The sequence below is a fragment of the Mus caroli genome, chromosome 11 (genome assembly GCF_900094665.2).
Source record: "Mus caroli chromosome 11, CAROLI_EIJ_v1.1, whole genome shotgun sequence".
Taxonomy (NCBI): Eukaryota; Metazoa; Chordata; class Mammalia; order Rodentia; family Muridae; genus Mus; species Mus caroli.
The window spans coordinates 31824113-31850850 of NC_034580.1; the positions used below are offsets into that span (position 1 = coordinate 31824113).

Below are 26738 nucleotides of genomic sequence, written 5' to 3' on the forward strand. Positions count from 1 at the left end.
TCTCTCTCTCTATCTCTCTCTCTCTCTCTATCTCTATCTCTGTCTCTCTCTCTCTCTCAAATATAATTGCCCACTCTACTTGTCTTGTTGCTGTCCTGGTTGTGAACAAACTTCCTTTCCTCTGGGCTTCCAACTCACACACTTAGCTCTCACTGCTTAGGGTACTGACCCATGCACCACATTCTGCATGGGGTTTTCGTTGTCTGGTCCTCTCTTTGATTCAGAATTCTCAGCAAGGTTCATGGTACTTAGGAATCAAACCCAAGCACACATTTGTAGTGTATGAAGCATCTTTGTGATGATGCCCTTCAGTCCAATCTCCATCAATCCTTCAGTTCTCTGTATCCTTTGACTCCAGTGTTAACCATCGTGACAGATTGCAACATCTTGTGATGCCCAAAACCATGATTCCTTGGTCTTTTATTTATTGAACGTGGGTTTCTTCAGTCCAGAAATGAATTTCTTTAACCTTGTCCTGCTGCCAAATTCTTACATACCCTTCCTCTGAGGAACCAAATACCGCCCTCTCTCTGGAGTGCTCCTTGATAATTTAAACTGTTCTCTTTCTCTCCCTTTTTTTCCCCCTATTGCCTATCAAACCCTGCTGTGGCCACAGTGGTCTTATGCTGTAGATGACTGTACAACTCTTTTCACGCTGTGTGTGAAAGAGATCTGGGAATATCATCTCTAGGGTGTTAGCACGTAAAGACAAGGACAGAGTCTGGATGTTTGCTGAATGGTTATACTACGAAGGAGGCCCATCATGTGTGAGAGGAGCCTGAACATCACTCAGTCATGAGAATAAGTGTTTAAATTAAAATACTGATATAGGGAACAACTCACCAAAAAGTCCAGACAAGCTATGCTTCCATAACTCATTTGGAACATCCTCTTTTCCCTCCCATGTTATCCCTCCATATTTTCTGGACTTTTAGGGGAAAGAGCTTACATAAGATATCCCTTGGCCTTTTCTACCTCGGGGTGTGTGTGTATGTGTCAATACATCTTACCTGCGGTTACTCTAGCAATTACAAGCATAAAAATATTTTCAGTAAATGATATCCAAGAACAGCAAGCCACCCCAAACCCATCTACCTCGGGCTCCATTTCCCTAGAAATATTTACTTTTTTATGAAAGAAGAAAACAGGGGGAGGGGTTCGGTGGGGAGCTCCTAAGACTGTGTTTCTAAGCAAATGCTTAGAAAATATTTTTGAAACATTTGGAAGTAATTTCTATTCATAAATTATCTCCATTCACAAAATGAAAAGGCAAATTATATGAGCTGGGTAAATTCAGAGAGAGAAGAATCCAGACTTGATGCTGGGAGGAGGAGGAGGAGAAGAGGATCAGGCAGAGAGGGAAAGGGACTGGGTCTTGGGATTCTGGCATGTCTACAGGAAGGAGGATCTCAAAGCCATTTTGCATGCTGTGTTTCTTAAGAACACCACTCCCGAGTCTGAAGTATTACCGGGCACTTTATATCTCCATGTAGCAGAAGGAGGGAAAATTTAACTGTAAACCGAGAGAGTCCATCTTTCCCTAACAGTGGGCTACAAAGCAGGAGCTCTAGAGGGGAGAGAGATGAGAAAGTACAAAGTGCTAAGATAGAGAAGGGATAATTCAAAGCCAGCATCTGCAAACCAAAGCAACTGGATAGGGGCTCCTGGGATTCACCGCTATATGCCTCAAATGCCACTGTTCCCACTGCAGAGACACCCAGAATGGTGACTGAGTCACCCGAGACCCCCTTCTCTTTGAGGGATGAACCCTTGATGCTCCCAGAAGATGAAGAATTCCTCTACATCTTTTACTTCCCAATACAAATTAAACAGCCAAAGATGCTGCAGCTTGCTGGGGGGTGGGGCAGGCTTCAGAATGTACATGTCATGTATGAACAGCAAGAAAACACAGGGTAGATGCAGGTTGTACCTTCCCAGTAGACCACCACCGAGAGCCCATGCAAATGAGGTGGCCAGTCTAAAAATAACAGCCTTAGTCCTATTAGCTATTAAAGCCCTTTATAATTATCACTTTGTTTACTCTGAATGATAACTCAGCAAGGGTGGGCATTGTTATCTTCACACTCGAGTGATAATCTGAAGCTCTGGGAGACTGAAATGAGAACTGAATCCACACTCAGGTCTAAGCAGACCGGACAGCCTGTATTCCTTTCACTAGCCCTCAGCTTCTCACACCTCTAGGGCTGGAAAAGAAGCCACCAAATGGTCAAGGCCGAGAGAAAGGGTCGGGACAGAGTGCCTGTGGGGAGACGCCCTTAGCGCCATCCTGAGCTGGCTCTGTCCAGTGTTCTTATGAAGCCAACTCTTGTTCTTTCTGACAATTATTAAGCACTTAATTTAGATTGACCACAACTGTGCTTCTGAGTGTGAGGCCCACAGAACTCAGGTTGATGTGGGTGTTACATTCTGCAGGCTTTGAAGCTACTCTGTGCTCCCCGAACCCGATGCATCCAGATAACTTAAGGCTTTGCACCCCATTTTTCCCAAGTCTGTAATGTGGGAACAAAATGGAGGCGATACACACCCTTTGAAATGTCACAGGGGCGTTCTATTGACGAAGCTGTATTTGGGGAGAAAAACAATGTGTTGTGTACTAAGCTTACTCAGAGGAAGCAAGGGAAAGAGAAAATGCTGAGTAGAAAGGCCGCGGGGACAACCTGCATGGAGACCATAGAATGTCATGATTAGGTGGATGGATGTTTTCCTCAGCCAGCACCTTGCTGTGCAACCTTCCACCAGCTACAGGTCATTGCTGAGCCTCAGTTTCCTTAATAAAAAAAAAATCAAGATCAAAACAGTGGGACCCCACAGCGTGGCTCACTGTTACAACGCAGGCAAAGCCTACTGCCTGCAAGGACTGAGCTGCACACATGCTATTATTGCTCTTTTGGGGGGAAAACAAGTCCCTGAGGAGGTAAGTGTTTTTGTTTATTTCACAGCGACACCTTTAAGTTAACAGAGGAAGGGATAGAAAGCAAGCCCTTTATCTCTGGTTCCTGGAGCTTCGGTAGGTCACTGGGAAATTCCAAGACTTAAGTTTTCCCATCTGTCAAGCAGGATCAACCCTCCTCATCTCTTCTAGAAGGATGCGAGCGTTTAAAATAATGTGCAGGAAATGTTAACTGCTATTATTAGTCCTTTCTTACTTGAAGGCTTTTTATCTTCAGGAATGATGAGGAGAAAATTGGGATGCACTTTTCCCGTGGATGTTTACTAACTGAGAGAACTGGTGGAAAGCAGAAAGGGTCTCCCACCCCCGTGCACATGGAGGAAGAGTGATCACATAGTGGACAAACTCCAGGCTGGGGAGAGCCTCCAAGAAGCCACCTGAAGCACTCTCTTCACTCAAACTAAACAGACTTGAGTTGCCGTGGTTAGGATGAGAAGTGCCTTGGTCTTCTGTGTGCAACACATCCCCTTTCTGACTCTAGAAGCTTCTATTGGCTCAAATAAGAAGCACTTTGCTGTAGAGCTCTGCTGCAGTGTTGCAGTGAGGATTGGGGCAGAGTTTTAAAGACCATAAGAAGCGACCACTGCTGTCTTAGAACAAGGGGATCCATTATAGAGCTGTCCAGTCACTGCAGTGTCTGTGTGAGTCTGTCCAGTTTGTACCAGAACCCCATGATGGCTAAGCACAGGACTGTGCTTCAGTCTCAAGGATGCTTGGGCTGTAAACAGTGTTGCTTCATTTTGGTCCCTGGAGGCTGCCTTCCTCCTTGGTTATCAGAACAAAACTACATTCATTCAGAAGGCTCAGGGCAAGGGTTTGGTGGCAAGAACTAGAGGACCCTGCCTCCCCCACTCTCCAGTCCTTTGCCTTCAGTTTGGGAATCTTTCCACTTCATTGTTCCATTAAGGGTGGATTCGTCTTTTAAGTGAACTTCAATGAATGATGAAATAAAATACTTTGCACAGATGGCCTTGCATTTGAATAAGAGGAAACCATTATGCCTAGTGCAGAACAGAGTGTTTTATTTGTGTTTCTAAGGAAGCAAAGAATGGCTTTTTCGAAAGGAATATTTCTAAGCTTGAAGGAAATCAACTTGTCTACCTTATTTATCAGTGTGTGTGTGTGTGTATGCTCGCACTTGTGCACATATGCACACAAGTACCTATACATGCATGTGTGGAGCTCAGAGATCAATGTTAGGTTTTTTTTTTTTTTCCCACCTCACCCCCTTATCTCTGGATTTCACTGTTCACAGGGCTCACCGTAGATAGACTTGTTCTGTAAGTACTGGTGATCCTCTAGTCCCTGTCTCCCCGGAGCTAGAATTACAAGGTGTACCTGGCTCTTATATAGGTTCCCAGCTTTAACATAGGCAACAGATTTACTGACTGAGCCACCTCACTACCTTTCCTATATGACATCTAGGAATGAGAGGCTTCCTATATCAGAGGTGAAGATGGCCATGGGTAAGAATATTTACAGAATCTTTGAGTGTAAGAACTGAAGAATTTGTCCTCATGCCGTTGATATTCAGCCATATTCCTTACTCATCGTTGAGCAGATCACCTAATAGTTTTTGCCTTGGTTTCCTGTTTTTAAAGATAAAAAATTAACAGTTGCTACTTTATCTGGTCATTATAAGGATTAAATAAGAAATGATATGAATTTATTAGAATATAATAAATGTTCCAGTCATCATTAATTACTAATGAGATACTAAGGCAGATTTAGAAAAATCTTTGTTTTATATTCATTTGTGTGCTCCCCCCTCACCCCCCCATGATGTTAGTCCCTATGAATGTGGCTGTCTTCACCATTAGTGTGTTTGCAGGTGACAAAATTAAGATGAGCTTTTCAGGGTGGGCCCTAGTTTAGCATGCCTGGTGTCCTTATTGAAAAGGAAATTTTGGATATAGAGATAGGCAAAGACACTATCTAAAGATGGAGTTGCATTGTCTCAAGCTACTGAAATACTAGAGCCAGAAGAGAGGCTATCGTAGCTCAGATCTAGTGTCTTTATAGGGAGCCTAACTCCCATTGGCTTTGGACTTCTGGCATCCAGAACTGTGAGACAATGACCTTTGGCTGCAAGCTGCTTGGTCTGTGGTATTCCTTATAGCAGCCCTTGCAGATCAACACATTATCTTCCAAAAGCACCACACTAGAGACGTATGAAAGGAAAATTTCTTAGAAATAGCTATTCTGAATCTATCTTCAGAGATGTAGAAACTTGGCTTTTGAGTATAAAATCACTTAAATCAGTTACTGTTGGGTTTTGAATGCATCAGATCATTCCAGGCACCTTTTCCCTTGTTGCCTTCCATCAGTGGATCTAGGAAAACGTCCCTAGCCTCTCCCGAAATAAAAGACATCCATATGACATAGTTTTGACTCATGAGATCTAAGTAAAATTGTGTATTTCATTTGTATGTGTATTGGAGGAAAAATGATATTGTCTATTTCTGGTGAAATAAAACTTTAATCTCTCCTTTCCTCTTTCTCCCTACTCCTCAAAGATGGTTCGGATGCTGGGGTAACATTAGCCACCAGGGGACAGGAAGGTTATAAAGCCAGGTAAAGTGGCCCAAAGGCAGGTATTAGCAATATGGAGACCAGGAAGAGTCCAACTTGCTGGGAGCATGAACAGCACAGGACCCTGACAATGTTACTTACAAGCCAGCCCGCAGTTTAAATGACTGACAATGTTGTAAGTTATGAGTGAAAGAACTTCTTATAAGACACCATCTTTTCTTTTTAATATTTATTTAATATTTATTTTTATTTTTAAAAGGTTATGTGTATGCATGTGGTGGGTATGTGCACAAGAGTGCAGGTACCCACAGAGGCCAGAAGAGGGCGACAAATACTCTGGAGCTGGAGTTACAGGAGGTTGTGCGTGGACAGAGGAGCCAGAGATCAACTTTGCTTCCCGTGAGAACAATACATATACTCTGCACTGCTGAGCCAGCTGTTGAGCTCCTGCAGTGGATAAAACATGAACTTTGGAACTAACTCTTTTTGATCCTCCAATCCAAAGCGCCAACTATATGTCCCTTTAGCAAACCATTTAATTATCTGAGTCTCTTTAATTATAAACAGGAAGATAGAGTCATAGAGACAATGAGTTAGATATTGAATGAGGAGTTTTTGAACATAACAGGTCCTTAACAAATAACTGCTTTGGGCTACATATCATGGAGAAGAAATTTGGGATGGACCTAGATTCAGAGGGACCAAACCTTCTTCTTATGGGACTGAGTAGACCAGCTTTGTTCAAATAACTTCTTCAGACTTCACATTTCCCTTCGCCTCCGCTGAAGAAGGATGAAGACAATGATCATGAAAAAAAAAATAATACCAAGAGAAAAGAAAGCGCCTGGTTTTTGTTTTGTTTTTTTCCTTTAAAGGATGTGATAGTGAAGGGAGTGGGGGGATATTCAATTATAAATCAGCAGGTACAACTGATACTTTGGGTCAGGTAATCTTTTCTTTAAGGGTTGTTCTGAGCCTATAGGATAATCAGCAATATTCTTGACCCTCCCCCACCCCGGGCACACTTATCATCCTCTACCAGTGACAACTCATAATTTCTATGGACATTGTTCAGTATTGTCAAATGGGTAGAGTGGTGACCCACTGAGCTAGTATGAAGGGCAACTGAACCCTGGTGTACCAAAGATCTTGCTGAGTGAATCTCACTGGGGACAACTTGTAAGTGGTCCTCAATGCACTGCATCCAGGACCACAGTTGCAAGAATGGAGAAATAGTTTTGCACATCCCTGGGCCTTGACTACCTCCTTAATGAGCAAAGGCTAAGGTGACCTGTTATTACTCCAGCTAGACTGCAAAGTCAGAAGTGATACTATTAGGACGACTGCATCAGTCTGTGCCAAAGGTCTCTTTGAAACAAGTCATCTTAAAGCACAAACTAGTTGATAGGGTGCAAAAAAGGCCTTACGGGTTCCTATCCATCCTTTTCATATAAAGCTGTTATGGTCAAAAGGATAAACACAAGAACGGCTAAGAAAAGCAGCTATAGTCGGAGATGGCACCTCATAGTGCCATAGTGTTCAGTAATACCTTCAATTTGAATATTTATGGGGTATTTGTTCCCATTTCACAGACTGTACTCACCAAACCCTTTGCTCTCATCATATACAGAGATCATAAAAGAGTTGCCAGTCACTGGAGTGACCAAAGGCAGCCGTTGTATCTGGATTTTCTTTTCCTCAACACTGATTAATTTTCAGAATCCTCCATGAACACACCGCACATTGGCCAGAATTCCCATTCAGTTATATATGAGCAGTCTTGGAACTGACACTTGTTTACATTTCCTGTTGGGTCTTTTGGTTTTAAGATTGCAAAATACTGTTCTAAGAGACCCAGCTGCTACACTGTGAAGCACTGAAGAGGCCAAAACTCGAGGGAGAGGCTGCTGCACACGAAAATTCATTATACACATTATTTCATTATACACTTGAGAAATGACAAGTTGCTTCGTAAGAACAGTGTAAGCTGTTCTCTCACAACTTTACCCTCGGTTAAGAGCCTGTTCACTTCATTCCGAACTCCACTCTAAACTTCTTCTGGATGTCTTACAGCCCTCATGCAATCTCTGAATTCCTAAGAGTAGGTTCCCTTTGTATTTCAAAGAGGGTTTCAGAGTGTTGTCAGTACAAGACCACAATCAGACACAACATAGTTATGCTGTAATTGTCTAACCTGTCTGATGAGCTACCATATTTAAATACAACATAAAATTCCTCTCTACATTTATGCCTGAGCTATGGACTTGAAGGGAATGTACATTATGGTTAAACCTCATGTAGACATAAGATCTAACCCCAGTGATGTCTCTGCTAGGAGGAAAACATGCAGGCTGTAGGGCTGAGTGTATCAGACCCTGTGGTCTGGCCTCTCAAGCACGGTCAAGTACAGGAGGTATGTGTCTGACCTTGGTCTTAACTAAGTTTAAATGGCTACTGATTCAGGATGCTATGTACCATGAATTGTGTGGTACCCTGCGTAAATCATGGTGCCACTAGCAATATGGCACCACTTTGAAAAACCTAGGCAGAAATAGGATGCCTAGCTTTGTGGCCAAAGCTAGTTTCCTGATGCCTTGAAGCAATAAGGAGATTTGAAGAGGTGCAAAAAGGATGGAGATAGAAAGAAAGACAGAGACACAATTACAGACTAAATTTAGGATCATCCACACAGCGAATCTGGATGGCACACACTGGAGTGCTTCCAGAGCCTAAATCACCTTGGTTAGTTTAGAGATGAATCTTCAAACTGCCCAGGTGAGCGTGCTGGTTTATGCTTGACTCTGGGCACCTAACATCTGAGAGGGCACTTCATACACTTCAGTCAGATGTTAAAGCACAGAAAATAAATGGAAACCTTAGTGTGAAGCAGGTGGAGGTGGGGGGAGGAAGGCAAAGGCTCATTCCCTGGTGTCGAGCCCTCTCTGCCCACATCCACAAAGCCATAACCAACTCCATCCATCTCAGCCTTCTGCCTGGGTACAGTGAGTCAGCCTCATTTGCACACACACAGGCAGATGTGTTAGAGTCACGAGCTGCTCATACGGTGCCTATGTAGCAGATTCGTCATCATTTCCAACCTGCTCCCCTGCAGCTGATCAAAAGGCAAGCTTCTTCTTTTAAGATTCTCATCTGTCAGCTTCCCTGCCCTGAATCAAACAGGGCAATGGGACAGCCTCTCCAGACCACAGCCTGCATCTGAAAAGGCAAGTGCCTTCAAGTCCTGGGGTGTGTTTTCTATTTATAAATGAGTATGCTGAGCTTCAGTGGGTATAGCCCAACGTTTCTCCTCGGTTTCCAAGATCTGCATTACATATAAGGACCGTGTTATGGCAGAATTTCGTTAGCCTTTTAGAGTTTAGTTTTAGCTTAGTTCTGCCCTTCTTTTTCTCTACAGACATTCACACAAAATCCAAAGTGAATGCCTCAGAAGGGGTCTTGATGGGTTTCATCGGATCAAAGGGTTCTCTTATAATAAAGAAACCGCACAGAGATTTACTGAGTGCATTAAAAAAGAATGGCTTCCAGCCAGCCCTGGTAGAATTACATAGCAATAAAAAATGCTTTGGCCAACCATGCTTTTAGAAAAGTGAGTGGTGATTTAAAGATTGTGTGTTAATTTTTAATTTTTCAGAGTTCTCCTTTTCTGACAATAATAATTAATAATAAAAAATACCCTGAAAGATGTATTATAAAATTCTCTCTTCTTCAGCTCCCCAGTCAACACAAAACAAATTGTATTTTAACCCAGATTTTCTTTGGTTGGAAGCAAACTCTCTCAGAGTCTCTCTGAAACTCAATGTTTGTGGGGTCTTCTCTTTCATGGGCCATCACTACCACACATCTACTGATTACAGCCAGTGCCATTTGAGAAGTCTCCCCGTCTCCCCTCCCATCCCCCAGTCTATCCTGAATCCTCAATCAATTAGCAAATAAATATTTATGGAGCCTCTAGCAGGTAATTGACATGAAATCATGTCATAATTTTATCACATTACACTCTCACTTACGAACTTAGAGTACCTCCCCATTGCCAAATTAATCAAATTAAACCTCCTGCCAGATTTCAAGACCATCTATCATCTGGTGATGTTCTATCTCCGCTACCATTTTTAACTGTTTGAGTCAGGTGTCCTCATAGCCCTGTTCCTTCCTGACCAAGTCCAGTCTTCATCTTCCTCATTGCTCTTTTTCACTGTCTGAAGGGCTTCCAGGCCCATTCCTGGTTCCATTTTATCTATTTTCCCAGGACTGAGCTAAGCTGTGACCTCCTCCACCCAGTCATCCTCATGTACAGGGGTTTCCTCTCTTTTCTGGATTCTAATAGCCTAATCCCCAAATTCCAATTTAGCATCGCCATGTGTTTTCCCTCTAATGAGATTATGTACCAAGCAAAAAATAATTAAAAAAATCAATATCTGCTTTAAACTTTGCATAGAATAACCATGAGAACCATAACACTATCATTATAGCTGTTACTTACCATTTCTTTTTGTTAAGTAAAACAAAACTCAGGAATTTTAATCTACGTACCCATCAGCACTCAGTTAACCAGGGCTGAGGTTGGAACTTCCTTATGCAAGTTCAGATTTTCTTCATTGGAGGACCCCATTACCCAGGCAGGCCTCACAGTGAGAATTGTGAAGGAGGTGGTCAATCAGGTTTCCAGGTAAACACAATGGTCCTTGGTGGCTGTCGTTTCCTTGAGTCATTGGCTCAAGAAAAGAGCTCTCTATTAGTGTGTGAAAAAGGAAGGCTCTCTCAACTTGATAATCCACCCTCCTTACCATAGGTATTCCTAAGCCCTTCCGAAATCCCAAATAGCACTCATTTTGGGGACCCCTTAGCCTCTTTGGTCAGATGGCTTACATAGATTCTTTTCTCCAGGAACCATGTTGGTCCTGAAGCCCACAAAAAAAAAGGTGCATTTTCAGATACTGAACTGAGAAAGCTCAGGGGCAAGGTTGTTTTGCTTGAAACTCAAAGCGAAAACTTCCTATGACGTTTAAAACATCCCTACGAAAGTGCCTGCCGGTGAGCCAGGGTGGGCAAGCCCACGCCAGTCCTGAGCAGTGTCCCTGATCAGACCATTCTGCTGTCTGGCTCACAAATTTCAGCAGGCACCCAGGTGGAACCAACTCAGATTGCAGCTCATTAGCGCAGCCGAATAGGAGTTTAAGGGAAAGTGTGTGGTAAACAATGGTAATCCCGATTTAAGCAGGGGAAAGCGACCTTTTTCTCCTCCCTAAAACAAATCGCTGTTCTTGGGCAGTGCGTCACCCGTTTTACTATTACTGGTTAATACGACCGCAGGCGGAGGATGCAGCTGAGGCCCCGATGAACAGGCTCCACAGTCAGGCTGAACATAATCCCTCATGTAATGAAAAACCTATTTCTATTTCTGAGCCCTCACTACTCTTCATACTGAAGAGCCTTGTGCCTGTCACACATTTATTGAAGCTTATTACTCACCTAGGCAGCGGGGCCCAGTTAGTATTTGGAATTATATTTTAAATCACAATTTTTCTATTATTTATTTTAGGATTCCAAGGCTGCGGAGAAAGCATGCCAGTGTTATTCTTGATGCGCATTCAAAGGCATTAAAGCCTCAAGTCAAAATTCTTTGCTACCTGGAGAATCTTTATGCACAGGTGGAAACCCTTCCATCAAGACACCATGGCGACCCTCCCACAGACTCCTCTGTGATTGCACAGTGGAGACCGGGAGTGTCTGCAGCGACTTAATCCTTGCTGGCCATGGGTTTTAACCCCCACCTCAGCACGCACTTTTTTTTTTCCGGCTTCTGAAGATAAATGGATAGTCTTTTAGGATGCCAAGGACAGGACTGTGAACAGATACACCAAAACCATGGCCTCATCTTCCAGTGGAAAAATAAGAGCCGGTTTAATCTCAGTCAAAGGATTTTCTGAACTGACCATGAAGTAAGCTCCCCTTTATTGGCAAGGCTACGAGTGAACATGTGGTTCTTTCTTGTTCTATAAACAATGAAAACTAGTGCTTCCCTATGTCTTCATTTGGTTCGTTCTGTTTGCCTATTTCGATGGAATATCTATCTATCTATCTATCTATCTATCTATCTATCTATGTGTGTGAATTTACACATATGTTTGTATATATACATACATATGTGTATCTGTGTATGTATATACATAACCACACACACAGACACACAGACACACACATTCTGACTACACAAAGGAATGCTCTCTCATGTCACCTTTCCCTTCTTCTGAATCCTGCTTTTCTCGCCATACTTTCTTTCCATTGGCATGTAACATATTCCCCACCATTAGGGTCTATACCCCATTGGCCCATCATCAGCCTGAAATATTGGCTGAGAGTTGACTGCATTCCTGACAGAAGACAAGAACCTTTTCCATGTTTCTTTGGTTCATGCCTTGCTTCTTTTCCTCAGAGTCTGTCTCTACATTTTCACCAACAGACTCCCACACAAGTTCTTCCAATAAAATGCTTACTGTATAATACTCTTCTTGGTGAGTGAGTTCCAAAATGTGTGATGCTACAGGCTTAGAGCCAATTCCAACCACTCTGGTACTCCCCCAGTTCCTCAGTTGTTGGGTTTTTTTGTTTGTTTGTTTGTTTGTTTTTTGTTTTTTTTTGTTTTGTTTTTATTTGGATATCCTGCTTTGTCTTGTGGAAGTCACGGGCAAAGCAAGATTTGGGGGAGGGGGGGAAAGTAGGGCAGTTGGCAGTGTATGCCAGAGAGAGACTTCTCAAAGGGTATAGGCATGACTGACAAGAGAATGCAGATATGCTTGGCTTCTATGTGACCTCAGGTTTTTCTTGTTGTTGTTTGTTTTGGGGTTTTTGGGTTTTGTTTTGTTTTTCCCATGCCATGACACAGTTCTCCCTCGGCTTGGCACACTGCTGTTTAATAAATCCCATAGTCATAAAATCACAACAGACAATTTTTCTTCCTTCAAGGCAAATCTAATCTCAGCTCTTTCTGTGGTTCCACTCTCCCATTTCCCTCTGACATTAAAAGAAGCCATCAGTATTTCATTACAATCCAGCTAGCATCTCTGTGTGGTCAGCTGACCTTTCTGGGAGGCCTAATTCCTGTCAGTTCTGAAGAGCAGAATAAAACACCATGCAGTCAGCAACCACATCCTCACAAAAGAAATGAAGACATTTCTTCCAAGACAGGGTCAGAACCATAGGGCCTTAGGCAGTACCTTTACCCCAGCTACTCTAGGAAGGAAGGACATTGGTGTGGGAGCCAGAGGCTGAGAGAAAGCCACAGCTCAACAGATCAGTAAATTTTTAAAAAGCCCCAAATGAAATTAACTGCATGGTCTTTTCTTATTCTGCATATTATTATTAAAAATTAAATGTGACAGAAAGGATGAATGAGGACTTTGCTCAAAGATGGCTGATGGTGCGATGTTTGGGACAGGGGACGGGGCAGAGGAGGCAGTACCATCTCTATCTGTTCAGATGCCAACATACATTAAGAAGGATAGAACAGGTGCAAGCAGGACCAGAAGCTGCTCTACTGAAGCCACACCAAATTTGCCAGCTAAGGGTTTCATAAAATGTGCACATGGAGGGGATGCGGGGGAAGAAAGAGAAGTGGATAATGGGAGCGGAAATATTTTGGAGGAACAAGTTGTAGTGTTTCACAACATCCTGAAGTAGCTGTGATTTATAACAATTTATAGGATGTAAAGAACTAGAAAAGAGGTGTTTGAGGGCTCCCAACATTCCCATAAAGGAATGATAAATGTTTAAGGATGGAAATGCTAACTATGCTTATTTGATAATTTCTTACTATATACACTGAATAATCACTGCTTTTCCATAAACTCATTTGATCCTTTTTGTGTCCACTAAAACCACAAAAATTAAACAATGCTTCTGACAAGAACCTTGAAGGCAGAGTTTGTCAGAGCTGAAGGGGGTGTGTATTGGTGTGAGCCTATATACCTGGGCCAGACAGAGACACTTGTCTCCCCTCTTTTCTCTGTTATTGTCCCCAGCCTCTTGCTATATCATGACCAAGGAGTGAGGTGCTGTTAGTGTGGCCCAGTTAGGATAAAAAGACATTGGTTAAGCAATAGCAGTTCCTTCATCCACTGCATTGCGTTGGAGGCTATGTTGTAGGGTGACTTCAAATGAGTCTAGTAGACATTCATTTAATGCCACAGAGATAAGCTAAGCAAGGCAATGAGAGAACTGGTCTAAAACGGTTCTCCTCCTGTCTACATTTGAGTAGGATTGAAGACACTTGGGAACACATTCATGCGATGACAAAGTAAACACAGCTACTGTCTGGCTTCCAAGGGACATTCTAAGACACCAGATCTGAGGGTGAATGTGATTTGGAAATCCCAACTTTCAGTGTTCCCCTAGGGACTAACCGTCACATTGGTTCTTTCTTTCTTCCACATCATTCTCAGTAGCCAAGGGCCGAATTACATAGATATCAATTAGACACAACAGAAGATAAACCACCCTCAGTGCAAAACGATTTTGCAGGATGAGTTATTCTTTAGAGTCCCCTTCATAATATATTTGAAATATAGATTGATGCGCAGCATTAGACACATTACTCTCATCTATTAGGCAAGAGCCTGCTGTGTCTATAAACTCAATTTCCTCTATCACGGTAGCTTTCTGGATTATTTGGATAAATGTGGAGCTGTCCACTATTGTTTATTTTAGTAGTTCACGAGGGAACCAAAAACTTAATGATGTCAGATGAGGGGGCGTGACATCACCTCTGTTCTCAATGGCTGCTTTTCTTCTCAGTATGTTGGTTGGATTGGGAAGAATATTATATATAATTTGGTATTCTGGGGGCCAGTCTTCCTATACTTTTCTAGTGTCTCCATATTTTATCCTCTTTGATATAGAATTTCATAGTCTTCATTGTTGCTTAATGCTTTATTTAGAGTCGATGTATTTTTCTTTAGTTCTTAGCCTTATCCCATTCTCTTTGATATGAATTCCCCCCCCTTTTTTTTTTGGCTCCTGATGTCCCAAGAACTGTAAGCTGGTCAGAGGACAGGTTTTTGTTTTTGTTTTGTTTGTTTAGAAGCTTTAAAATTTTAAAGTTTAAGGGAGGTGACAGTGTTGTCATTTGCTAACAGACTAGATGGCAAGAGACAAGATATGTCCTTACTTTCTCTCAGTGGAATGATCAGCCATTCCACCTTTCAGGGAAAGATGATGATGGGCCATTGACTCATACCAATAAGTTAATAAAAAGCATTTTAGTATCGCTTCTGTCCCCTGATGGTCCTGAGAAATAGGGAACTCGTGCCTTTTATCACTGTTATGTGCTTGATTAACGTTAGACTTGTAGTCACTTATGCAAAACATAACTTACTCCGGGCTTTTTAGAACTTCTATTAACTGTACACTTTTATGGGGTTGCTTAGATGAACAGGGAAAAGCCAAGTAAAAACGTCCTTGATTCTGGGATTGGTCAGCAGATTCCTGTACCAATCAATCACTTGGCAAAATAAAATTTCATACTCAATAGAAAGGCATAAACTCACATATATAAGACTATAGATATACTCTTAATAAATTTCAAATTAACATAAATTAGTGATACATAATATTAGCATACAACATTATAAGATTTCTCCCCCCCTACCCCCGTTGGAAAGACAGTAACCCCACAATTCTCTCGAGATTCAGGAAGTCTGTAACTCTTGTTATTAAAAGAAAATTTAAATACACATACTCTAAATTTAGCTAATTCCCCCCAGAAGTCTATGGTGATAAAATTTAGGACATAAAGTAGTTTTAAAACCATTTTTTTTTAAAAAAAAATGCATCTAATTCCCAGGCACTCCAAATTTCCTGGAAGGATTTCATTGCATTTATCACGGCCCGAGGAACAGGAGGAGATGGCCTTGCTTGCCACTCCCTTCTCTCTGGGGAGCAGAAGCCCGTCTAATCTAAACTTCATTATGGTGACTTTAAAGCGCTTATGGCGTAATATAAGTCAGCAAACGGAGAGAATCGCATCATGGCCGCCCAGGCAAAAGTAAGGTAATATGTCCTTCTTCTCGAAAGATCACAGTCCCCAGGGGAGAGGCAAACGTGTTTGCACAAATCTTCCCACAAATGACCTAACTTGACTGAAAACCCAGCCCGAGGGAAGGCCCTTCCCTCACAGCTGTGAAGAAAGCCATGATGAAAAGCCTTGAAAGACCAGGGCAAGTTGCCCCTCCCTCTTCACCCCTCCCTTTGTTTTTGAGCAGTAAAAAGCGTTGAAATGTGCTGCATTCCGTTTCTTATAAATTTCTCTCTGGTTCCAAGAGGGGAGGAGAGTATTTTTTTTTTCCTGTCCCCCTTCCCAAAATTTTTAATGCCAATTCATAACCTTGCTGTTAGATGTTTCTGATATATTTTAATATTTACTTGAGGCCAAAAAGTTGATGATATAAAAAATAAAATTAGCAGCCCATGTAATGCACTCTCCTCTTTTTATGGCAGTATTAAATGTACTAATACAGTCGATGGGCTGTTTGTTCCTGATATGGAGGCTCTTACTATGAGATATCAATCTACGTAATGATTTGTTTGATACCAGGGCCCGGGCACAATTTCTTTATATTTGTTCATCACAATCAGAATATGAATTTTAGGTAATAGAATTTTCCCCGGCAGACATGAGAAGCCTGGTTTAAGGTGACCTTAAGAGAAATACATATGTTTGGGGAGTTTGCTTTGGGTCAGATCTCTGTCATATGAGGGTGGCTACATAGCTGAGCAGGGCATTTCGGCACACAAAAGATTGTATATGGCTTGTGTGCACAGATCCAACTCGCCATAGAATAGTTCTTTTCTGTATCTGGTGCCTCACTGTGACTGCATTCATATCTCCGCGTGCTCGCGTCCTCATTTACGGAGCAACAGCAAACAGACTTTCAGATTTATGCCATTATTTGCTTCTTCACCTTGAACTCCTGCTGAATTCTGCTCTGCTTTTGTAATGTGAATGCCAATGGCTGCTTGCCAGACAGGAACACTTCCTTGCTTCATGGAGGCGGTGCCCTCCCTTCCAGGGAAGCACAGGCCTCCGGATGAAAGCTTCGACATACAGCTTTAAACAGCCTCCCCAATGTTCCATTGCCTAAATGCTAACATGAAATGCAACCGGGACTGCCACAATGGCTGTTACAATGTCAGGGAGCCAGAAACCTTTCACATGACAGGACAAGCGAAACCAGGGATTAGGGATTTGGGGTACTTGGAAAGGAGTTGTCACAAATGATCCAACTCAGATCTAATCCTGAGCAGAACTCATTAATTCAACAAATATTTGATTGCCTTTTACAAGCGAGGCAGGGCTAGTCACCGCTGTGGGATACACAGGCTCCCAAGCCTAGTTTATTCTTACTAGACTTGGCCTACAGCGTAAGAACTAATACAGTAGTCACAATAACAGCATAGCTGAGCTCCTGGTGTGTGCCAGGGCTTCGCATGGCAATCATTCCAAGACTCAGATATTTTCTCATGTTTTTGACTGTCTGGAATCAATCAAATAGTATCTTCTGGCTGATGTTATAAGTTATTGGGACCTGTCTACTCATTGTTACCATGTGGTCTGTGATTTTGTCTTCCCAAACAGACAAAGTAAAGTTGATGAATGCAAAGAAATGGAGTCAGTTTAATGAACCTTCTCCTCTTGGGGAGGCATATCTACTAGGACACAACTGGCCATGTACGAACTAGATTGACAGAGTGATTCTCTATGTGCTAATCAATCTTTTAAAGATTTATTTTTTAAGTGTATGTGTAGGTGTATGCGTGTGTGTACGTACAGCTGCCTGAAGAGCTCAATTCCTCTGGAACTGGAGTTACACCTAAGTCCCTACTCTCTGGTATGGATGCTGAGAACGAAACTTGGGTCCTATGCAAACTATTACATGCTCTTAACTGCTGAGACATCTCTCCATTTCAGCTTGAAGCATCTTCATAAATAGATGCTTTATTTCTGTTTGGTTGGACAAGAAACTAAGGGCCAGTAATACTAAACCGTATATAGAGCACAAGTGCACACATTCCAAACATGGCCTCTCTGATGCATCTTCTGTTATGTCAGCTCCGGTGTGATACCCACAGTAGGACAAGGACTTCTACCATGATGCTACAGACCGAATACAGAAGAAAACAACACTTATGGAGAATACATTAAGATCTGTGCCCATGATTGGAGAAATGAAGAAATGAACAAGACTTAAGGAATGAAGAATTCAAAAGCTCCCTGTGGAATGCAGAGAGACTGTGGGCCTGGCTACTACTCGAAGAGACCAAGCAAAAGTACTAGCGCACAGCATGGCTCTGAGGGAGAGCATTTGCCTACCACAGGGTCAATCCCCAGTGTCATGGGAAACATTTTTAAAAAGTCATTTGTGAGTTGTAGATGTGATGGCTACTGGAGTGATAACTGCCTCAGAGACAGTGAGAAGGGCAAATCCTTGGGCAGCAACTTGGAGATGACAGAAGATGAAGCATGCTCAGCCAGTCAACTCGTCCTTGTAGAGACTGAACCCTGGTCCAGAAGGTGACACCAGTATTGGTTCCCTGCAGTCCTTGTAGGACAAACTTTCAGTTGTACCTGTCCCTCCTTGATTTTGCTTGAGCAGACCTGGCTTTTCTCTCTTGCTCTCATTCTTACCAGACAAGGCAGGAATGGCTAGTGTTGGCCACTCCTTGGACTTTGGACAGGGATCTTGGGAAGAAAGCAAGGCAGGTTGGCATATCTACTGACTGTCCTGAAGTATCTGGGCACAGGCCCTTGAAACTGCACGCACATGTTCATAAGGAAGCCACTCCCTTTTCAGAAGCAGAACTCACTTATGTCCAATGTCAAACAAGAGGCACAAATGTTACTTACATGTGGCTGTGGGTGATAGAGGCCTAGCTAATGAATGACTTAATTTTCTTCCTGTAAGTTGACAGGCCCTCTGAAATTAGGAGTACAACTATGAAATGACAATCCCACTGCCAAAGACTCGCTGGTGTGTAAGCGCTGACAGGACTTTATTATCCGGTTAAGAGCACATTAGCATATCTATTAGATGAACCCTCAGCTATACAATCGGAACAGATAATGCCTAACTGGGTCCCCTGACTTATTTGTGCATAGCTCTTCTTTCCTTTGGACCATCTGGGGACAGGGAGTTAGATGGAAATGCTATTTGCTGGACTGCTCAGGTTTAACACTTGGCGTTCTGCCATTTGGATAACAGTAGGCAACCTTGTGACTTGTAAGTCATGGAGGTGGGGCTTACCATCTCTCTAGACAGCCTATGCGCAATGGGTCTGAGCGAGACCACCAGCGATGTTCCTAAACTGCATGCATCCTCACAAAGGATGCCAGGCAAGCCTCGGAGTCTCATCATTTGCTGTCATTTTCTTTATGTTTTTTCTAAAACCTGTTCTACTTTTTGAGATGAGAATACACAAAATAGCAGCCGAGAAAGCAGGATTCATCAAGTATGAGTCTCAACATATCAATTTTCAAGTGTAGCAACTTTAAACACACGGTAGGCTTTTAGTTTCCATAGAAAATAATCTCTCATTGTTTTCAAAAGAAACTGAAAGCACCCCAAATTACCACACTTTTAACATCCTGACATGTTGATGGCCCGCGTGCTTCACAGATCAAAGTTAGAATGGCAGAAGACAGAGAGCTGGGGAGCTTAACGCACAGTATTTCATATTTAGCAGGAATTATAGCAGTGAACAAGACAAGGTGACTTTCTAATATCATTCATATATATATATATATATATATATATATATATATATATATATATATAATTTTGGCAGTGATCTGAAGAGCTAAAGAGTAATTTAAGATTACTTTATGACATATAAGCTCCTATCTTTTACTCTACTGACTTCCCTTCCTGGTCATGTGGAGGAGCATCTGAAAGCCTGAGAAGGGTTAAGTACGCTTTCTAACTCAAGGATGACAGATTGAGTTGTATGTCATGAGGAATGACTGTGTGGACTCTTAGTTTAGAATTTCTAGGATCATGTGGATTTAACAGCAGAGTCATGTGTTGGAAGTATCCTCCTCCCTTGATATGGGGAGCTCTGTAAAAACTTCTGTGCAGTTTAAGGAAATGAGACCCAGTCCAATGTTGACCCGAGTGAAGAAGGCAGTTGAAATCAAATGGCCCAATAGTGTTCTTATACTGTTGGAAAAACCTCAACGAAGAGTGAGGTTTTCCAACAGGATAATAAAGCTATTGCAGAAGAGTGAGGTGTCTTAGTGTTTCTAGTGCTGTGAAGAGATACCATGACCACAGCAACTCTTATGAAGGAAGAAACAATGCATAGGGCTTGGCTTATGGTTTCAGAGGTTTAGTCAATTATCATCATGACGGGAAGCATGGTGGTGCACAGGCAGACACGGTGCTGAAGAAGGAGCTGAGAGTTCTACATCCAGATGAACAAGCAGCAGAAAGAGAATGTCACACTGGGTGTGGCATGAGCATCTGGGATTTCAAAGGCTACCCACAGTGACACATTTCCTCCAATAAGTCCACAGCTACTAAATGCCATTCCCTATGGGTCTATGGGGATCTTTTCATTCAAACCACCACGTGGAGGTGGGAGGTGACAAAAGTGGAGGGTAGCGGATCATGTAGCAAAACGGGTGGTAGTTTTCCCCTCATGTGGTATTCCATCAGTGGGCGGAAGAACTGTTTCAAAAGTCTAGTTAGAAGCCATATTTTTAGGATGGAACCTTCTGTAGAAGGTTTTTTAAAACATTGCTTGCTTTCCTTATGTTTTGTCTGAGGCCAGGTATCCAGATATAGTTATTTATTATGGATTAGGATATCAGCATCAGAACACGGCAGTCACAGGTTCCATTTCTGGTGGATTCATGGCTGCACTCTTACTAGTTAGAAAGCAATGGAATTTCACCCTGCAAAGACGTTATTAGCAAATGAGTGGTAAAAGCTTTGGATTGGCTGACAGATTCTGGCCTTTGGGTCAAATCTAGTCTACTGCTTCTTTGCGTCTGGCACATGACTTAAGAATTGTTTTTAATGAATAAAAAAAAATCTGAAGAATGGCATTTTGTGACTCATGGAACTTATGTGACCTATGATGCTCAGTGCCACTTGTGGATATGCTCCCCAGCCACTTATCTGAGTCACAATGGCTGAATTCTGCAGAACCCCAAATAGTCACCATTGTCTCTCTATGGGAAAGCTTGCTGACCTCCATAACAAAAGACAGGAGGATAGGGAAGAAGGTTGGGGGTGGGGTGGGGTACAGCTTCTGCCCACTGTGTTAGGAGAGGATACTAAGAGAATAAAAACCAACCAATATTCTCTGTGAATAAAGGTAGAACTGCATAAGAGAAATTGACACCACTAGAGGAATTATTGGGATTCATTTTAGGATGAATTGTTTAGGATGACTACAATCCTGGGGAGCTGTGGGAAAGACAGGGCGCCTATGAGAAGACCAGGGGAACGAGGCATAGAAGACTATAACGCCTCACTTGGCTGCTATTAGCCAGACACACGACTAGTCTCAGAGCAGTGTTTACCAAATGATTTTAAATTTCCTCTTCCATTCCAGAGTATGTTGGTGGCTGGGCCATGTGACTTAAAAGGAATCATCATTTGGCTTTATATAAAAGTTCTTTTTTTTTTTAAATCAGGAATGCATCTAGCTTGAAGCAGGATGAAGGTTCTAATCAGCTCCTGTTGTGTTACATGTACTAGGAAGATGAAAGACAGATCATTTATATTGACTCTATATGACTTGAAAACGTAGGAATATGGAGGAACTTCTGACATTGTGGGCAATGAAAACACGTGAGCTACCTAAAGAAGAAAGTCCTCTCCCACAAAAGCGGCTCCCTTGCCTTTCCCAGCCAAACTCTCTTAGACAAGGATTGGTTTGGGCCAGGGGCTGAGTGGTCTCATGATGGTTCCTGCTGCTTTTCAGAGTAATTTCTTCCAGGGTGTTTTTCCACTGGGGGGACCTTGGCACAGAGAGGCCTGGATGGAAGAATGTTCCATGGAAGTTCTCTTACCCCAGCTGCATGAGCAGGCACCGGGGGAATCTTTCCAGAGTCAGTGAAGGGCCATGTCTTCCAATCTACTCAAGGGCTGGCTGGCATTCTGTTTTTTACACCTACTCACATGCCTGGATATATGGAAGAACTCATCACGGGGCGAAAGCTATTCCAAATTGCTCGCTTCTGGAAAGGCTTCTCTCCACGGGTTTGAACATGCAAGAAAGATAATTTGACCTATTTGTCATAGTGCCTGGCAGGCCTGAACCCACTGCCTGCCCATAAATGTCCTGGAGCTGATGCTTCAATTTCAGGACCTGTCATGTTCTCGTGGAATAGGGAGTTGCGTGTGAACCAGAATGGACTGAGGTCTTGCATGTGCCTGTCTCTTTAACAGGGGCCCTGGGATTTTAGGTTCCACGTCTGTCTTTCCCCGATGGCTCGTTTTAGGTTGGTACAATCAATGCCTGTGCCCTGCAACACTCGCCTCTGTGTTTGGCATGCAGTGTTTGTGCCCCTGCAGCTTCGTAATTAATAATATACTGCTTTTCATCTTCAAAGTGATTTATACACATTAATTAATCCTCACTGTACTTCAGAGATTCTGTGCGTAAATAACTATCTTGCCCTCATGCTGTACTTAGGAAGCCAAGGCTCAGAAGGCAAACGGTTCTCCACGGAGAAATGGATGGCTGGGTCCAATGTCAGCACTTAGGATCTGGACCCCTCGCTGAGCCTGCAGATCTCTGGCCATCTCTGGGAGGAGTTGACAGTAGTGTATAGCCCCGCCTTTGCCTTTACCGTCATCACTACTGGGCAAACTGGCCAGTTACATCACTCAGTTGGAGTCATAAACTATTTTTCAATACTCCAGGGTCAAAGCATAATCTTCCCTAAAGCATACAAAATAGGGAATGATGGATTATAAACCAATAAACCATAGTAAGATGCTCAGGCCCAGCCTCTAGTAGCCTCCAGACTAAGGATAAATATGTTTTCTAATCCATCATTTACAAGTTACACACTCGATTAAAACATTAAACTCTCACCACACAGTTGCCCATTTATGCGATCGCCCTTACAGAGAGCTATTATATTTTAACTATCAAGTTCAATAAATCAGGAGCTAGCCATCTATCTCTCTCCTGCAAGGGGAGGAGGAGACACACTAGGGACACCATTGGCAGAGGCAGGCAGTGCCTCAATTTCTATATCTGGGTTCCCCATGGTGCCCACTGGCCCAGCAGAACATTAAGCCTGAGAAGTGAGCACATGGACCCTTTTTGAAGTTTCTGACACAAAGCCAAATCATGCAAAGACCCTAAAGGCACATTCAATTTGCTTCCACCAAGCCCCTGAAACAGCTACCTGGGGACTCACACAAAATTCCCTCTAATAATCCAAAGATCTCAGTTAGATGATTGGGGTGGGGGTGGAGTGCAGTTCAAGTCAATCCACTGCTCCATCCTTTATCAAGAGGTGAGAAGCAGACATGACTTGAAATTAGGGATGATGAATGTCAGGCCTCAGTTCCCACTGGGCCCAGAGGGTTGAGAGGGCAAAATGTTTTGCAAAACCCCAGACAAACATGACTCATTTCCTTTCCCCAGAGTGTCAGCATCCTCAATTTCAGAGGAGATTACTGATAAATACAGCTGATAAGGAATATGTAAATGTTTATTTTTCTATAGTAGGGCAAGCATAATTATATTGTCGAAGACAATAAAAACTGTATATTGATTTTTGGCTTCTACTAGTCTAACTTGGGCAAGGCCCCAAGTTTCTTTTTTTTTAATTTTTAATAATTTTTATTACGTATTTTCCTCAATTACATTTCCAATGCTATCCCAAAGGTCCCCCATACCCTCCCCCCACTTCCTTACCCACCCATTCCCATTTTTTTGGCCCTGGCATTCCCCTGTACTGGGGCATATAAAGTTTGTGTGTCCAATGAAGGCCCCAAGTTTCTAGAGGCATACCATTATACCTCTCTGCCATCAGGTGAGCTTAGGGCAAATGTTCTGGGATGTTCTGGGGCTGCCTGCTCTCTGGCAGTTATCAAGTCAGAGGGGTGGGATTAAGTGTAGGAGTCCCACTGCTGAGTGAGCAAGGAGGGCCGATATGGAGAGAGAGAAGGCCAGCCTAGACAGCATCAGTAATGCCTTGTCTTCTTTTCCTAAATGGGAGGAGATTTTTTCCCTGCATGTTTGGAACTGTTTTGGAGTCAGCCTCTTTTAGCTGGTGTTTTATAGGTTTGCTCTGCAACATGGCACAGCCAAACCAGGGAGATCTGTCATAGCTGCCCTAAAAGCAAGCCAGAACCAGCAAGTGTTTCAAATAAACTTTAGCAAACACCACCATGGCCTCTGCCTGGGCCAGGAGATCTGCCATTGGCAAGCTTAGCTGACAGAGCAGAGGCAATGGGGCTCTTTGTCAGGGCCAGGAACTGTGAACAGGCTTTGTGTCCAGCCCAGGATGCTCATGTGCACGTGGCACCCTGCCTCTGAGCTCCCAGACATCTGCTGTTTTCCATAGTTACATGGTGGTACCTCACAGATGCAAATGAACATTCATCTCACACACACACACACACACACACACACACACACACACGAAGGAAAGGAACCCCAGCAAGTTACCCCGTTTGCTACCCTTTCCCATACACTAAGTCACAGGATTGCAGGCTGCTGCCACAAGACAGGGACTCTATTGAAATTCAGTGCAAGAGTGGGATGAGAACGAAGGCTGAGCAGAGGAAAAGAAAGGAAGCCAGACAAGTCAACTGTACATGAGGGTTTGAGTCTGGATGAAGACCATGTTGTAGCCTCTGGCCTCTTAATCCCATTTCTGTTCCATAGCTCTGAAAATCAATGAGCTGGTCAGACTTTCTCCCTGGTCAAGATGCTCTGTGTACACGGACACCTATCCTTCTCTCGAGTTTCTAGGGAACCAATGCTGTCTGAATATCAGAGCCCTGGTTTACATTCAAACCCAGTGATAGAGAAATCTAGATGGTTACTGTGGGAATGGAGGCGGGGATTTGGGGGGGATGATAATTCTTAGCTCTTCTCCAGGAAAAGACACAGCCAAGATGCATAACTTCACCTCTGATAAATGTCAGCTAGAGTCATGACTAGAATGGATTCCAAAAGGAAAAAAAAATCATCCTATCCATCATGATTACGGTTTTTAAGAGCCAACAGGCAAATTGTACAGACATCAGAGGGCTTCAAAATTCACAAGTCCATGGCCTCTTCCTTGACCTTCTCACCACCAGGATGAAACCAAGGTGGCCTTCACTTACCTATGAAATATGCCAGCAAAATGGCCAAGAGGAGGGCGGCGGCGATGGCAGACAGGGCAGCGCATTTCCAACTGCAGTATTTGGAGGGTTTCTTCAGCTTGAAGGCCTTCCTGGAGAATGTATTCCGTGGCAGCAGGCGGGGTGGTGGTGTATAAACGGTCCCTGAGGTCAAAGGGTATCCCGGAGAAGAGCTGCTGAACAGGGGTGTGCTTCCAGACGACGTCTTGAAGAGGAAGTGCCTGGAAAAGAGATTGAAAGGGTCAGCCTGACTGTGGTCGGGTAATGAAGAAGTTAGCCGCTGTTTCTATGGTTACACGGTAGTACCTCAGAGATGCAAATGAACATCCATGAAACACGAAGGAAAGGACCCCAACAATTTCTCCTGTTTGCTCTCCTTTCCCACATACTAAGTTTAGGGGTTTGGGCTGCCACAAGACATGAACCTTTACTTCTTATAGTTCTAGTAAAGTGTTAGTTAATTAACCTTACCTTGGCGGGCCAGAGGACAGGTGTGTGTGTGTGTGTGTGTGTGTGTGTGTGTGTGTATGTGTGTGTGTGACAAAATTCACTTTGGCTGGTAATATACCTTACTTCCACAAGTTTTTCCAATTTTATACTTTTACTGATGGGTCTAGATTCTACCTTCCAGAACAATCGGGCAAAGTGTTCAAAGCAAATATGAAAAGTGAATTACTGTCACTCACTCTGAGATGGTGACAGTGATGCTGATGCTAAGTATTATCACATATTAGATATGTGCAATTGAAAGACACTTGAAATGTGTTGTCACTACCATTTACAAACTAAATGTTATAATATCCCTAATTTAGACACAAAACATCAGACTGGGGGAAGCTGGGTAAGTGGCTAAGGATTTAAACCAGGAGCTCTGTGTTTTGATGAAATCTCTGCTGTAAAATATTATCCCAGACTGCCTCTTTTTACCTCAATGCTTATACATTTTCATCTCTCCTTCTTTCAGCAGTAACCATTAGTTACATTTCTTGTTCAGACTGCATCGTTAGGTCTTGTGATCATGGTTATTTTTTTAAAAACATCTTTGTCCATCAACTAAACATGGTGTCCTTGGTACTCAAGACCTATAATGTGATGACTATACAATAGAAAACAAAGTATGAAAAAAAATCGTGACTTCTCAGAGGATCGCTTCTCCGAAGCTATTTCCTAGAGCATCTGACAAAGACTGTTTTCTTTGGTATATATGCCAAGGCTAAGATTTGAACATGATTGACTATACTTTATTTAAGACAATGACATGTCTAGGAGGCGAAAGGTAAGGATGGCTAATTAGATGCTGGGGTCTGGCTACTTGAGGGCAGGGTCTGAATGTCACATAGGACTAGCTCATTTTCATGTTTCCAACCCCCAGTTAAGATCCCAACATCCAAGACAGACTTTACTAAATGAATGCATGCACACACACATGGGTGAGTTATTGGTATCCTATTATTTTGTAGTTGCACTTGCCACAACTACAAAGACGATCCTTCCATCTCTTTACTCTGCAGTCCTAGCGATATTGGTCTAGGCCTTTCTTCACGCTGTTTGGCTTTCTGCTTTAATGACATTTTCTCACAGATCTTTCTGAAGTCTCAGTCCTTCTCTACGAGTCTCTCACTGTTATAGCCACTCTTGTTTTCTCTATTATATGCAATATATGTACACACCTGTGCACTTTTAAACATTTTGTATTAGATATTTTCTTCATTTACATTTCAAATGCTATCCCGAAAGCCCCCTATATCCTCCCCCTGCCCTGCTCCCCAACCCACCCACTGCTGCTTCCTGGTTGTCACTCTCCATCATCAGAACTGAATTGCTACAAAGAGAAAACTAAG

At 42.8% G+C, this 26738-nt stretch overlaps 1 protein-coding gene across 7 annotated transcripts in view; it reads right to left on the minus strand.

Moving 5' to 3' along the window:
* Window positions 1-26738, minus strand: part of Tenm2 (teneurin transmembrane protein 2) — a 928441-nt gene that overhangs the window by 236194 nt on the left and 665509 nt on the right. For all 7 annotated transcript variants that reach the window (XM_029483889.1, XM_029483894.1, XM_029483891.1 and 4 more), the window contains exon 5: window positions 24880-25118. In XM_029483889.1, the coding sequence (XP_029339749.1) occupies window positions 24880-25118 (239 nt within the window). The remainder of the gene's footprint in view (window positions 1-24879; window positions 25119-26738) is intronic.